The sequence below is a fragment of the Chionomys nivalis genome, chromosome 5, assembly GCF_950005125.1.
Source record: "Chionomys nivalis chromosome 5, mChiNiv1.1, whole genome shotgun sequence".
Lineage (NCBI taxonomy): Eukaryota > Metazoa > Chordata > Mammalia > Rodentia > Cricetidae > Chionomys > Chionomys nivalis.
Genome location: NC_080090.1, coordinates 57,077,279 through 57,091,886, shown reverse-complemented (window position 1 = coordinate 57,091,886; position 14,608 = coordinate 57,077,279). Strand labels below are relative to the sequence as shown.

At 36.7% G+C, this 14,608-nt stretch overlaps 1 protein-coding gene across 4 annotated transcripts in view; it reads right to left on the bottom strand.

Moving 5' to 3' along the window:
• Window positions 1-14,608, bottom strand: part of Firrm (FIGNL1 interacting regulator of recombination and mitosis) — a 45,685-nt gene that overhangs the window by 2,393 nt on the left and 28,684 nt on the right. For all 4 annotated transcript variants that reach the window (XM_057769679.1, XM_057769676.1, XM_057769677.1 and 1 more), the window contains 7 exons: window positions 13,464-13,553; window positions 9,803-9,988; window positions 7,127-7,249; window positions 5,149-5,244; window positions 3,045-3,158; window positions 1,568-1,672; window positions 846-926 (listed from right to left, as the gene is read on the bottom strand). In XM_057769679.1, the coding sequence (XP_057625662.1) occupies window positions 846-926; window positions 1,568-1,672; window positions 3,045-3,158; window positions 5,149-5,244; window positions 7,127-7,249; window positions 9,803-9,988; window positions 13,464-13,553 (795 nt within the window). The remainder of the gene's footprint in view (window positions 1-845; window positions 927-1,567; window positions 1,673-3,044; window positions 3,159-5,148; window positions 5,245-7,126; window positions 7,250-9,802; window positions 9,989-13,463; window positions 13,554-14,608) is intronic.

The window sequence follows — 14,608 nt, the reverse complement described above, 5'->3', positions numbered from 1 at the left end:
CTATCTACAAAAATAAAGTCTGTTTCTGTATATTAGAAAAACATACTGATATCATACAAACCATAATACTAGGCCTTATAATCACGTATAGCTAATTATGATCAGCAATGTTAGGAATTCACACTTTTTTTATCTTAGTGCCAAGGTAATCAATGCTATTATATCTCAAACTTTTAGGTACATTGACTTAAAGTGATTTACTTCTCTGATGTATGTTCTTTTGTTTGTATTTTCAAGACAGTTTCTCTGTGTAACAGCTCTAGCTGTCCTGGAACTAGCTCTGTAGACCAGGCTGGCCTCCAACTCACAGAGATCCGCCTGCCTCTGTCTCCTGAGTGCTGGGATTAAAGGCGTGCGCCACCACCGCCCACCTAATGGACGCTCTTAACTGATTCATACAAGTTGTGTTTCCCTTTACATTTATACAAAATGCTTCAGAATTCTTTCAAACACTCAGATACTATGGAGATAGGCTCCAAGTATGAACATAAAATTCATGCCTGAGGTAATTTTATACAATATTTTTGTAAAATTAGTAAAATAGTAAATGTTACTAAAATGAGTAATTTTATGCATGACATACAGTTTCACTACAAGGTATATTCTGTTTTTGCCTCATATTGGTGGCTCACAAAGTTTCAGATTTTGAAGTACTCTGGATTAGGGATGTTTACTTAGCCTATCTGTATTAGCATTGTGCAAAACACTCAGTAGTAAAGCACTTGTCTAGCATATGCAAAACTCCGGTTCAAACCCCAGAACCAAGAGGAAGCTAAGGTGATTACAAATAGCTAATTTTAAAAATGATAAAAAATAAAACATGGGCTTTATACATAAATAAATACCTTCTCCAGAAAGGCTACAACTTTGTTCTTGATATCTTCAGAACTGAGACACTGTGGAACTAGCTCTTCATGATTTGTTACCTATTAAAAGATCAGTAAACAAGACAGATCACGCATAGTTCAGCAACTTGATAGGTTTTTTAACTACCTTATACCTGAAAACTCATTTTAAAAGGAAGTAGTACCCAAGGATTCTCAGAGATCTACAAAGATTTATGTAATTTTGGCTTCTATATATATGGTGCTGCAAGGTTTAATTACTTATTAAACCCAAGGCGTGACTGCACAGAAATGGGTCAGAGCAGTAGCAATTCCAAAGGAGACCTTCCCCCAGTGCTACTGAAGGCAGTGTCTGAATCAGGCAGTTGACTCCAAATGTTTAATCCCTGCTAATCAGAGAACCTTGGGAAAAGTCACTTCATTTCTCTAGGCCTTATAATGAGGTTTTATAAACATACAAATATTTTCTCAGCAGAAAATTTCACAACTGAGATACATAAGTAGCTCAGTATTTTAATTTAAGTGTTTTATAAGGATATTAGAAATATTAAATTATGGGAGCATGGGGACCTTGGGAGATGGTTGAAGGGGAGAGGCAGGGAGGGGAGCAGAGAAAAATGTAGAACTCAATAAAAAAAATCAGTAAAAATATTTCCTAAATAAAAATTTTAAAAAAAGAAATACTAAAATATACAGAAGTCAATATGATAAACTGGTCTTACCTCAGCAAACTGAGTAAATGCCTCCAAAGTATGTTGCTCTAGCAGCCAATTGCTGTTGGCTAGCAGTAAAGCAAATATACAAGGCAGGTTGGGCAGCACCTTGTCCTACAAAGAGAACCAAATCTTGCTGTAGAAAAAACTTCAATACAGAATACTGTCTACTTTTGGGACACATTATGTTCTTCTATTCCTTGCTCAAATTCTCATAATAACTTCCAATTTCCTTTAGAGTGAAACCAAGGGTTTACAATGACCTGCAAAGCTTTGTACTTGTTCTCTATACCCTGTTCAGAACATGGCTTTCTCCTTCCCTTTCATATTTATACTCACTTATCACCCAAGTAAGGGCTCCCTCTTCTTATCCCCTCATACTGCCCCCCTCTTCTGCTTTATTTTCTCCCATAGCACTCACCACTCACCACACTATGTGTATCACAACTCTGTTGTCAGCTGCTTCAGCGGACTGAGAACGGGGCCACTACACCGCCAGCAGTAAAGAGTACATGTCTGAACCCAGCCCGGGCTACATGTTAAGACCTTTCCCAAAAAAGATGACTGCTCAAATGCAAGTTAGTATTTCTGTCAAAAGGAGAAAAGCTGCCACCATCTAAGTTTATCTCATGAATCACAAGTTGACATGATAGAAATGGGTGAATTAGTGTCATTTTCTTGTGAATAAGTAAAAGAAACCTTTTAGAATTCAACTTCAAGGATTTTTATTCATGTGTACTGAAATATAGCCCATCTTTGACTCTGAAAAGATTTTCACCAGAGAGCTTTTTACATTCTCCCCTTTGAAGGTAAAACAAAGACAAGAATCTAGAAACCCTGGGATTTTATTACAACAGTAAACAAAACTCCTGGCTTAAGAGAATCTAATTTTGTAGGTGGTCTTAAAATTTGGTGGTAGTCTTCCCCTAGGTCACTAGAATATAATTTTGGAAGCAAAATACACATTTGTCATCTATACATACTTTACAGTATTATTAAAATACTGTCTCTAAAAATAAACGCTGTTTCATGAATCTACCCACACAATAACTCATTACCAAATTTCCTCACTAGACACTACTGCCTGTAAAACATGAATGACTTCTTCCTTTAGATAATGGCATATAACAGAATGTATCCCAGAGTACAGTAGGCGACTTGATAAATTACTTGAATGCTAACTCATATTTTTAAAAAGAAAATTACTTAAAAAGTACTCTATTTTGACAATGACCCTTTTTATCAGAAAGTATTTCTTTTTCTACAACTTTGTTAGTATAGGCACAAGATTTTAGCAATCAAAAACCTATACCCAGCATGGTTCACATCATAACCCCAGCACTTAAGAACTGCCTCAGGTTCTAAGCCAGGCTAGGCTACAGTATGAGACCCTGTCTCAAAAACAAACAAAAATCAAAAGCTTAAAATTCCCCTAGTCATTAGAGAATGTTTTTAGATTTTGCATTTTTGTTAAAGAGTGTATTACCTGGATAGCTGAAGGTATAAAAAGTCTGCTCAGAGAAGATAAAAAATCCAGCACTGCCAGACAGACATGGTCAGGAGGCTCCAATTTAAGTAGTGAGGTCAGTAAAGTTACTACCTGAAGAGTTAAGAACAAAAGAGCAGTTGTAAGTAGAGCTGCTTGCTACCAAGGTGTGGTTGTATGGGGAAGGGAAAGAAGACAAAATTGGGAGCAGCTAAGTCTGCAAAGCCTCAATTGTGGAAGCAGGGAGAGCATCAGATAAAAGTGTTGTTAATATTTCTTCTCACCATAATAGTTTCTTGCCTCCAACTCGTATACTTTGCTAATAAGCAATCAGAATTTTGTGGGAAATAGCCGAGTCAGGAGTCCTGGTGCTGTGGTGAACTCTGCATTCATGTAGTACTTTCAAAGGCACTGTCAGCAGCTAGCTATGGGGTTACAGAACACTGCCTCCATGAACTTAAGGGTGATCCTCTGTTTCCTTGAAAACTTAAGATTGTTTTCAAAGACTGATATTGCTGAATTCCTTCTTTGGGCCCCAGCTTACATGACTGGGCATTGGCAAATTTACCATCTGTGTTCCAAAATCTGTGCCAGCTAAGCATTTTACATTTTAAATTCTACTAAAAGAAATTCATTATTTAAAGAAATGATTTGTAAATTTGTTCTATAAAAAAAGAACCAGTAGATTTGGGCTTTAAAAGCAACACATTCTGTGTTGTACATTGTGCTGAATATATGGATATGTCAAATATATATTTGTCAAATATATGATATGTCAAATATCACACAATACTAACATATACTCAACAATCTTTAAAATGAAAAAAGCCATTCATTGCTCTTCGGTTGAAAATAACAAAGTGAATTAAACCAGAGGGTTGTTTGGCAGCTCCTAACAATGGAAAGGGGCAAAAGTGAAATCTACAAACTACACAATCCCTATTTGAACACTGCAATTGTACAACTGTAGTTGCTTAAAGCTTTTTAAGACTTAAGTACTTCTTAAAATTGTCATATTCAATTTTTCAACATGAACCTCAGAAATTTCAGTCAGTAAATTCAACCATTACTTTATCCAGTATGTTTTCCCACGTTCTTTATTTGCAATAGTCCACATTACACACACAGTAACTGAATGTAACTAAAGTACTTGCTTATTAAGCCAATTTGTATATACAATTAAACAGAAACAAAGCCTGAAACAAAGCTTTACCACCTACTTGTAGCTCATTTTATCCTCCATTTCATGATATATGATGACAGGATTCCACCTCTTCATACTTTTCCGAAATAAGAAGTTATTTCTACTATTTTTTTATGCTTCCTGACCCTGAACTAAAGCTAACAGGATTTGGCAGATCAATTCTGTCCAATATGGACTCATTTCAAAGCTCTCAGTCATTTCAGATAAGAGGAAGGTATTCCCATGTTTTGTTGCCTCAGAAGCAGCACTCCAGACAGTAAATATGCCTATGCCCAGCCAGGTAAGCTGGGGTCAAAAGAAGAAATTCATAGTACCAGCTTTTGAAAGCAATCTCATTTTTTTCAAGGAAACAAAGACATGGCAATGTTGCAGTCTCAAAGCTAGCTGTTGGCAATGAAAGGACAATAGATGCAGAGGTCAGCAAACCTGGTTATTTCCTGGGCAGTCTGGCAGGCTGTTTCCTGGATTGTGCCACACAAAATTCTGACTACTAAATAGCAGAGCATAAAGCTTAAAGGTGACTGAGAACTGACAAAGGCTGGGTTAACAGTAAGAACACTAAGAGAAGTGAGAAGGTGACAATCTTGATGAAAACAAGTAAAGCTGACACATTCGGTTTACAAGGAAAGGATCACAAAGGCTGGAGATGGAGCTCAGCTGGTGCAGTGTTTGCCTAGTATGTACAAAGCCCTAGATTCTACTCCCAGCACTGCATAAACATCTGATATGGTGCCACATGCTTCTAAAGATAAAGGATGAGAAGTTTAATGGCATCCTCTGCTACAAAATGAGTCTGAGGCCAGTCTGGAAGAGGGGAAATGATTAAAGGGCTTACAAGTAAACCAAATAAATCACTGCAGATTCACAATGAGCAAAGAACCAACTGGGTCACATTATTACCTGACTTATCAGCTGTGGATCTACAGTTTGGATGAAAAATGTCAGTAGCTGAAGTAAAAGTCTAAATGCTTGTTGAACATAGGGTTGACTTAGTACCTAGAACAAGAAACAAAGTAATTTTGGTGAGAATTTTCAATTACATAATAGAGTTAGTTTTTCATCAACTTGACACATACACAGTTATTTGGGAAGAACCTCAATTTTTGTCTCTTTCACACTACCTATAGATAGATAAGCTGTAGGGCATTTTCCTGATTATTATTGATAGGGGAGGACCCAGCTCTCTGTGGGTGGTGTCACCTGGACAGGTGGTCCTGGGTGCGATAACTAGCAAACAATAGGAGTGCGTCAGTAAACAATCACTGCTCCAAGGCATCTGCATTAGTTCCTGCCTTGAATTCCTGCCCTGACTCTTCTGGATGGTGGGCTGTAAGATGTAAGACAAAATAACTCCTATCATCCTCAAGTTGCTTTTGGTCATGGTGTTTATCACAGCGGAAAGTCTAACTTAGACACACACGAGAACAGCAGCAATAGTAAGTAGTCTACTAAGCATTTATTATATACCAGTTGATATGGGGTTTAGAATTACTACCTCACCTATATACTTACATAAGCTAAGTGGTAGATAATATCATCCCATTTTAATAAGAAGAAAACACAGGGTAAGAAAAATATTTGCTCATCATTCAAATAGATGATTTAAAGGGGTCAAATTACTGTTGTTGGCCACTTAAAAACCTGTATATCCATGGGTGTTGGTAAAATTCTACCTCTTCATAGCATGTATGTCGTACTGCTGTGAAGCCACATCCCAGCACAGGCATCGGAATGGCTACTAAGTGCTATATCCGGCTCAGGGCAGCCCACTACTGGTGACACAGCTGCAGGGTGGCAAGGTGACCATAGAAATGGATCATAAACCTGGTCTTTCAGAAGGACTTAGGGGGTAACTCGGTGGTGGAGCACACAGGAAGCCCTAAGTTTGACTTACAGGAAACCTGAACCCCCAAAATCTATTATCTGCAAAATAATTTCTATTACTTCCCCAAAGTTTTTGTTTTGCTCTCAACTTCCACTGGTTACCAGAGGCACATGCTCAGTTAAAGAAAACAAACATTGTACTTTAAATGTTTAGATCTTTAACATAAGAAACTTAAGTTTACAACTATATGTAGGGAATATGTTCTAATTTTAGCCTAATAAACACTTGATTTCCTGGCTTTGTTAGGAAGAGGAATACAAATTAGCTACAACACTTACTAGTCCCTTTCACTAGTAACACACTATTTTGTCAACTGAATTACTACTAAAAAAAAAAAACTTAAAATCACAAATAGACATCAATCTAACAACAACAACAACAACAAAAAGATGAAACTTAATTTTTAAAAGGGTCCAACAAGTTCATAAACACAGAAAGATGGACTGTGGTTGCCACTGTGGTAGGGTCTAAGATTACTGGAATAAAATAAACAACAACAAAAGCACTGCCTGAAAGGGCCTAAGGAGACAGCTCAGTCAGTAAAGTACCTGATGTGTCAAAAATGAGGACCTGAGTTCCTGATCCCCAGTTCCCACAAAAAACTGAATGTGGCAGGGCTCATCTGTAATCACAGTGCTTTGGCAGAAAGGGGTAACAGACACAGACATATCCCAGGAGCTCTCTGGAGCTCCTGTCTCAAAAAGTAAGATAAAGTGTAGTCAAGAAAACACCCAAGTCTTCTCTGGTACACATGTGTGCACACACACACACACGTGTGAGCACACACACACACACCAAAAAACATACATACACTCCTTTATCCCCATATGAATATATAACAACTACCTGAGAGAGAATGCAATTAGGTGAAATCTAATCACAACTTTTACTTAACACCTCAAGAAATTAGAAAATTTAATCTATAGGGATATTCTAATATTCTCTTGTCAATAGTCTATAGTTTTTAAAGAAATGATGAGTAGCTTTCCTTACTTGTTGAATGTTTATAAAAGCCCAAAGCCGACCCACAACTTCAATAACTGTAGTTTGTTGTCCAATATCCAAAGCATCACCAGCAGAATTACATACAGTAAGCAAAGCAGAGAGTGCTGTGTTCTAAAGGGGGAGAAAAGAAAAAAGTTTCAGTTTCCAAATCTAGTTTAAAGGACCAGAGGCCCAATTATAAACACCGTGTGAGTTACTTATTAACTGTTCATAAGATCCACAGAGATAAAGCCATTCTTTTCAGCTTTTTAAAACATATAAAGTTTTAGTATAATTATAATACTAAGATCAATTTTCCTTGCACATAAAAGTGTTTCTCCCCCTAGATTGGAATGTCCACTTAAAATAGCAACAACACCGACTTCTACTAAGCTTCTGTCCTATTTTGTTGCTGTTGTCGACTTGATACAAGTGTGAATTATCCGGGGAAAGGAATCCCAGTTAAGAAAATGTTTCTATCAGATTACCTGTAAGCAAGTGTGTAGGGCATTTTCTTGATTGGCTACTGGTGTGAGAGGGCCCAGTCAACTGGGGGTTATGCCACCCCATGAGCAGGTGGTCTTGACTGTGGATAAGAGCAGGCTGAGTTAAGTGATGCGGAGTAAGCCAGGAAGTCCTGTTCCTTCAAAGCTTCTCCTTCAGTTTCTGCCTTGAGTTCCTGCCCTGCTGTCCCTTCATAATGGACTGAGTTGAAATAAACCCTTTGCTCCCCAAGTTGTTTATGGTCATTGTGTTGTCATAGCAATAGAAACCTAAAACATGGTGAGCAAGGTTAGCCTAATTTAAAGTACTCATCAATAGAAAGCTACATTATTTTTTTCAACACTGTGCACCCAGCAATCTGTATAGGTTACTAGATTTTTTTATTATTTCTGTTTTTTACCACGAGATGCTACAGAAACAAATTTTATAAGCAAATGAAATACTTAAGAAATATAGCATCTAGAATTTGAAACAGAAAACAAACTTTTCTAGACTCATTTTTGTTTCTACATACAAATACTCAGATCTATTTTCTGGCTTATACTAATGTCTGGGGTGGTATATATAAGGAGAAGGTCATATTTTAATGTAATAATCAGTAACACTGACTTGAATCCTATAATTCAATAGCTGCAACCCATGTTAAAGTTGCCTTATACCATTTCATTCAAGATTAATCTACTTCCCTTTACAAGTTTTGCCCATAATTTAAAAGGAGTTAATTTTACAACAGTAGTATTTTTACCTAATACACCCAAAATATTTTTATTATGTAAGTGTAATACATCTTGAGAGTCTACTGACTATGATGTAGGTGGGTCTTCTATCTGTTGTTACATTGGTTAATTAATAAAGAAATTGCTTGGCCTGATAGGTCAGAACATAGGTGGGTGGAGTAGACAGAACAGAATGCTGGGAAGAAGGGAAGTGAGGCAGTTGCCATGATTCTCCGACCCGAGGCAGATGTAGGCTAGAATCTTTCCCGGTAAGCCACCACCTTGTGGTGCTACACATATTAGTAGAAATGGATTAATCAAGATATGAGAGTTAGCCAATAAGAGGCTAGAACTAATGGGCCGAGCAGTGTTTAAATGAATACAATTTGTGTGTTATTATCTCAGGTAAAGCTAGCCGGGTGGCAGGAAGTGGCCCACCGCTCCATCACAACATGACTGGGTTTGCTGAGTGATTAGAAACTAGTGCATATTAAATACAAATGACAAACTTAAATTGACCCACTCATGATTAGCTGTGATAAATAAAGCCACAAAAAAAAAAAAACTTCTTTGGTTTTATGTAAATGTTTTATTTTTTTTTTGTATGTAAATGTTTTAAACTATCTTAATAATTGTGCTCAACTGCCATTTTACAAAAGTATAGAACAACAACTTAGTATGGAAATATATGCCTTCAGCAACTTCTAATCAAAAATTAAAAAGAAAGCTTCCAAGTCCTTGAATGTATGCTTTTATCCCTGCTAAGTTTTTTATACTTACCACAGCGGTATTTATTATACTGTGTACTGCTTAGCTAGAATATGCATCTACAAGAATAGAAGGGTTTCTTCATTTTGTTTCCTGTTATATCTATTCCCCCAATGACTAACACAATTTATTATATATGAACACTCAAAGTTTATTTGTTGAATAAATGAATAATCAAATGAAGACTAAAGTGGAAAATTCAACTGTATATGCTGTGTCTAGTCCACTTTTTATATATCTTCTACTTATAGATGAACCTCTTTTTTTGTTTTATGAGAAATCAATTAAAGAGAAAGCTATGTAAAGGCTCAGAGTAGTTTTCTATAAAATGCATGTTGTATTTTGTCAAATAAAACAATCATATCTAAGATGGCCTGTCATCCAACACTAAAGAGGTTAAGATCATGAGTTCAAAGCCACCTGGCCTACTCAGTGATGAGATCCTCTCTAAGGGTGAGGGAGTGAATTATATCTGCTTAATCAAGATAGGTGCTACCAAAAATAGGAATGAAATGCTGTCATGCTTTCCAAATGTCTCTTACCCAACAGATGAAACCTCCTGCTCAATTTACATTAATCGATAAAATTTTCTCAAAGGTCCTTTTATAATGTATAGATCTAAAAATATTGCTATGTTTTGAAAGAGAAGACTAGCGATTATCTAAGTAAACTGCTGAATTAAGCAAAACTATCTCACCAGAGAATCAAGTTCTGCCAGGGTATGACTGCTGCTCAACCAGTCCATGCACTGCACTGTGCATACTCTGATCACTTTGCATGCAGCTTGTTTCCTAAGATCAGCAGATAATGCCTGGAAGGAAATACACTGCCACAGAGGCAAGTTGTCTACTTCTTCTGGAGAAAATCTCCGGATAAATTCCACCTGAAATAAGTTGAGAATGAAATGAGCAACTTCAGATCACTGGATATGCAAGAACTGAATATTAACTTAAACACTTATGTCAGGTGTAGTGGTGTATGACACAACTCCAGCATTCAGGAGACAGAGTATAGAATCTTTGCAAGTCTGAGGTCGCCCTAGTCTACAAAGTGAATTCCAGGGCAGTCAGGGCCACATACCAAAAGTTTGTCTGCACCAACAAAAATATTTTAAAATCTGTTTCTTAAATGCACAGTAAGATCACTGGGTACCAGATCAACATAACATAAATAAGCACAAAGATTTTTATTGCTACTATATTTATTTCCAAAATGAAAAATCATGCTTAAATGAAGCATGATATAAAAAACACTAAGTGATAAATAATGCATTTCATTATTATTCACATCAGATATTTTATCTTCTTTCTACTCATTAGATCTGCTATCTTCCAAGTACTCATCACCTTATATAGTTAAGTCAAATTAATATTCCAGATATGGCAAGAATAATCCACCATGTTCCTGGCTTTTATCTTAGCTTACTGCATTTGAGAACATGAAGTCAAGGTCATATGTCCTCTTTTCAAATGGATTAGCTGGCTCTGCTCGGCCTTAGAGGACATACTAAATTAATTTCCCAAAAGGAAGCTATAAAACAAAAAACAACCACAATAAAGATTGTGATAGGTAAATACAGTCTTCTACTGAGATGGAATCCAAAGCATTTATTGTGTTAACAGAAACGAGATACTGTTCTTTTAAAATGCAGATGTCAAGAAGATTCAATAAAAATATAAAAGTTCAAAACACAGCCGGGCGGTGGTGGCGCACGCCTTTAATCCCAGCACTCGGGAGGCAGAGGCAGGCGGATCTCTGTGAGTTCGAGACCAGCCTGGTCTACAAGAGCTAGTTCCAGGACAGGAACCAAAACCACAGAGAAACCTTGTCTCGAAAAACCAAAAACAAAAAAAACAAAAAAACAAAACAAAACAAAACACAAAAAACAACACAGTCCAACTGTTAGATTTTAAAAAATATTGTATTTAATTGCTAAATTTGTAGAACCTAGTTAAAAAGTATACTAGTATATTTTTAAAGAAATGAGATAGTTCAATTTACAATATTAAAGCTTCACAAAATATATGAAAACTTGTCATACATTAAAAACTAAACAAAAATTTCTCCTAAGTCCAAAGCAATACAACTAATTTTGATAGTGCCGGACTTTTCTATTATATATTTGTATATGAACTCTATTTAACTTGCAGAAAATAAATATCTAACTGACAAAACATGTAGTGGTATTTCATTTATATTTTAATAAATAAAGCTTGCCTGAAGGTCAGAAAAGTAAAACAGTCACATTGGTCAGCCTTACAGACCAGGCAGCAATGACACACACCTTTTAATCCCAGTAGCCACAATGACACACACCTTTAACCTCAGTAGTCACACTAGCTTGCCATAGAAACCTGGCAGTAGTGACGCACACCCTTTTATCCCAGCACTATAAAACGGGAAAAGACAGCTCTTAGTCTCAGTCTCATTCTGAGGTTTCCTGGAGGCAGGATCACCATTTTCAGACTGAGGTAGAGGTAAAAGCCAGTGGCTGGCTGCTTTGCTTCTCTGGTCTTCAGGTTAAACCCCAATATCTGTCTCTGAGTTTTTATTAACTGTGCATCAAAAACAAGCAAGAGACTGGTCACTTGCTGTGACAGAGTCTACAAATAGAAAAAAAGAATACTTCAAGAGCTGAGTGTCAAGCCAGGCAGTAGTGGTTGGTGCACACCTTTAATCTCAGCACTCGGTAGGCAGAGGCAGTTGGATCTCTGTGAATTCGAGGCCAGCCTGGTCTACTTGAGTGAGTTCCAGGACAGCCAGGACTGTTTAACAGAGTAACCCTATCTTGAAAATCAAAAAAGAAAAAAGAGAGCTGAGTGTCATTTATAATAAGCAACTTCAGCAGAAAATTGAAGTGCATCAAGAAAGTCATGATTCGACTGAGAAGCCAATTCAAGAACCATTCTTCCTTATAATAAGGTTAAATTAATCAACATATGTGTCTCCGTTCAAAGAATATATGACATATAATAATGTCCTACACAATAAAAATGTTTTTAAAAGGTGTTACCAGAACTGATCACTTCAGAGTTCAAGACTCTATCCTAAGGTTCAAACATCACTTTAAAGCTACTAGGGCTAACAGTTCAAACAAGAAGAGTGGCATGTAAGAAAACACTGTGTAGAAAATTTAGATTCCTCCTTAAAACTAAGAAGGGCTTAAAATGAAAATGTAGTAAATTTCACCTTACATAAAAATACTAGCACAATGTGATGGTTACCTTTAATTGCAACTTGACACAATCTAGAATTAGCTGGGCAGAGAGTTTCAATATGCAACTGTTTACACTAGGTTTGCCTGTGGGGGTTACCTTAATTAAGTTACCCAGCCTATTATGGAAGGGAGTCCTGAACTGTGAGAAAAGTGGAGAAACTCAACAAGGCACAAACAAAAGAGCATGGGTACATTCGTTTCTCTCTCTTCTTGACTGTGGGTGTGATGAATTTCCTGCCTTGACCTCCCTGCAATGATGAACTTTTAAACCTGGAATTTCAGCCAAATCAATATTCTCTTCCTTAAAGTTGCTTTTGGTCAGTATTTGTTATCACAGCAATAGAAAACAATTATTAGTATGTTTAAATAAGGGACATTCCTTTTCCCCCAATCAGGAAACAACTAAAGTAAGAGTACTGAGTTACAATACACATTCAACTGCTATTCCCATGGAAAGAGAAACACATCTTAGCATGTGTCAGCTTTCAGTAAAACACATTCATTCTGATGTGTGTTGATGCTGCATCACTAATATAATCAGGATTCAAGCCAAGACCAAAGGCTTTACAGGCAAATTTCTTTCATGTGGATTCCAAGCTCGACTCCTTGTCAGAATCACATTAAGTGCTTAACAACAAAAGCCAATTGCTGAGCCTTATTTACACCCACCACTGCATTTATAGGCCAGAGTCCACAAACTTGTTTTAAACACAAACAAAAACCTGCTACAGAAGTTCCAATGGTACCCATCTACAACTCTTCACAAGGCTACTCAGGCCCACGAGATAAGAAACTCAACCACGGCAAATCCTGTTGACTTCACAACAGTAAGTAACTGAGGCTTATCATACTTGTAATCTTTCCTTAAAAATCAATTTTACTTACTGTGAAAAACTAAGATACATCATTCAAAGCATAACAGAATTAATAAATGGAACAAAGACAAAGCTATCTCATTGTCCATCTTAAAGATATTAAAAGGGGGAGTATTCCAGGACAACTGAATCAGATTGCATCTGTAACCTGAACTGAAACAGGGACATCAAAATCTACGCAGACATAAAATCAATTACCAAAGCATCAATGTTAATTTGTGCTCCTCACAGCTGACTAAAGACACTGGCACAGACAATATCCTTGCCTGATGGGGTGGGGCCATGAAGAAAAAGAGACGCTTCAACAGGACTGACAGGTTGGTAAGCTGGATACACTCTCCAGGGCAGGATTTTATCTGGAAAGACAGGAGGGAAAGAAGAGAAGAGTTAAAACAAGAGAGTCAGTCTGTAAGGCACAATTACACCAAAATACTAATGACTCCTTCTGAGAGATTGGACTATAACTAATTTTAAATTTTTTGATATTTTTAATTCATAGCTATTCTTTAATTTCTTTGCTTCAAAGAAACTTGGTTGCTTTAATAATGAGAAAGGAACTTTTGTGTTACACTTAAGAACACAGTAATACAGTAACTACCACTTTGACAATAAGCTAGTATGTTAATGTTATTACTCAAAATAATTTATGTAATTTTAAGGATCTAAGCACACTAATGTATAGCAAAAGTTGAGTTAGCAATTATAAGGTAATCCTAGCCCTTGGAGGCTGAGGCAAGCACAATTTGAGTTCAAAGCCAGACTAGACTAAATAAGATATCTTAGTCTAGAGAATAAATAAATACATTACGAGGGCTGGAAAGATGGCACAGCATGAAGAACATGTGGGACTCAGACCAGGCCACTTACAAACCACCTGTGACTCCAGCTCCCAAGGGTCTGACACTTCTGGCCTCTGTGCAAACCTGTATTTACATGACCATATATATAGAGGCACACAGAATCTAAAAAACTAATATTTTTATTATTCAAAAATAATAATTTTAAAAAGTAAGTAACAAAGACTGAGGTTCTGAGACATGTAAAGCATCACTCTCTTTTGTACAGCCTTCCAACAGTAAAGACCAGGCTGTGAGCTACATCCAGAGCTATAAAGTCAGCCATTCAGGTTATGCTACTCATCACTGGAATATAACTATCATTAAAGGTCCATGCAGAAATAAATATATGACTAAGAAGCAAAGGGTAGACGGGTTCAGATATGATCATTATCAAAGGCTATGGTTAAAAACAGTGACAAGTCATAAGTACTTCATATGGAATACACCTCATAATTAAAATCACCATTAAAGATAAAGAACCACTAAGTCCATTTATGCTTGTCCTCCTTCGTTTTCCTGAGAATATGATCACAATCACTGAATCCCTTTCACACCATCCTGACTAAACACAG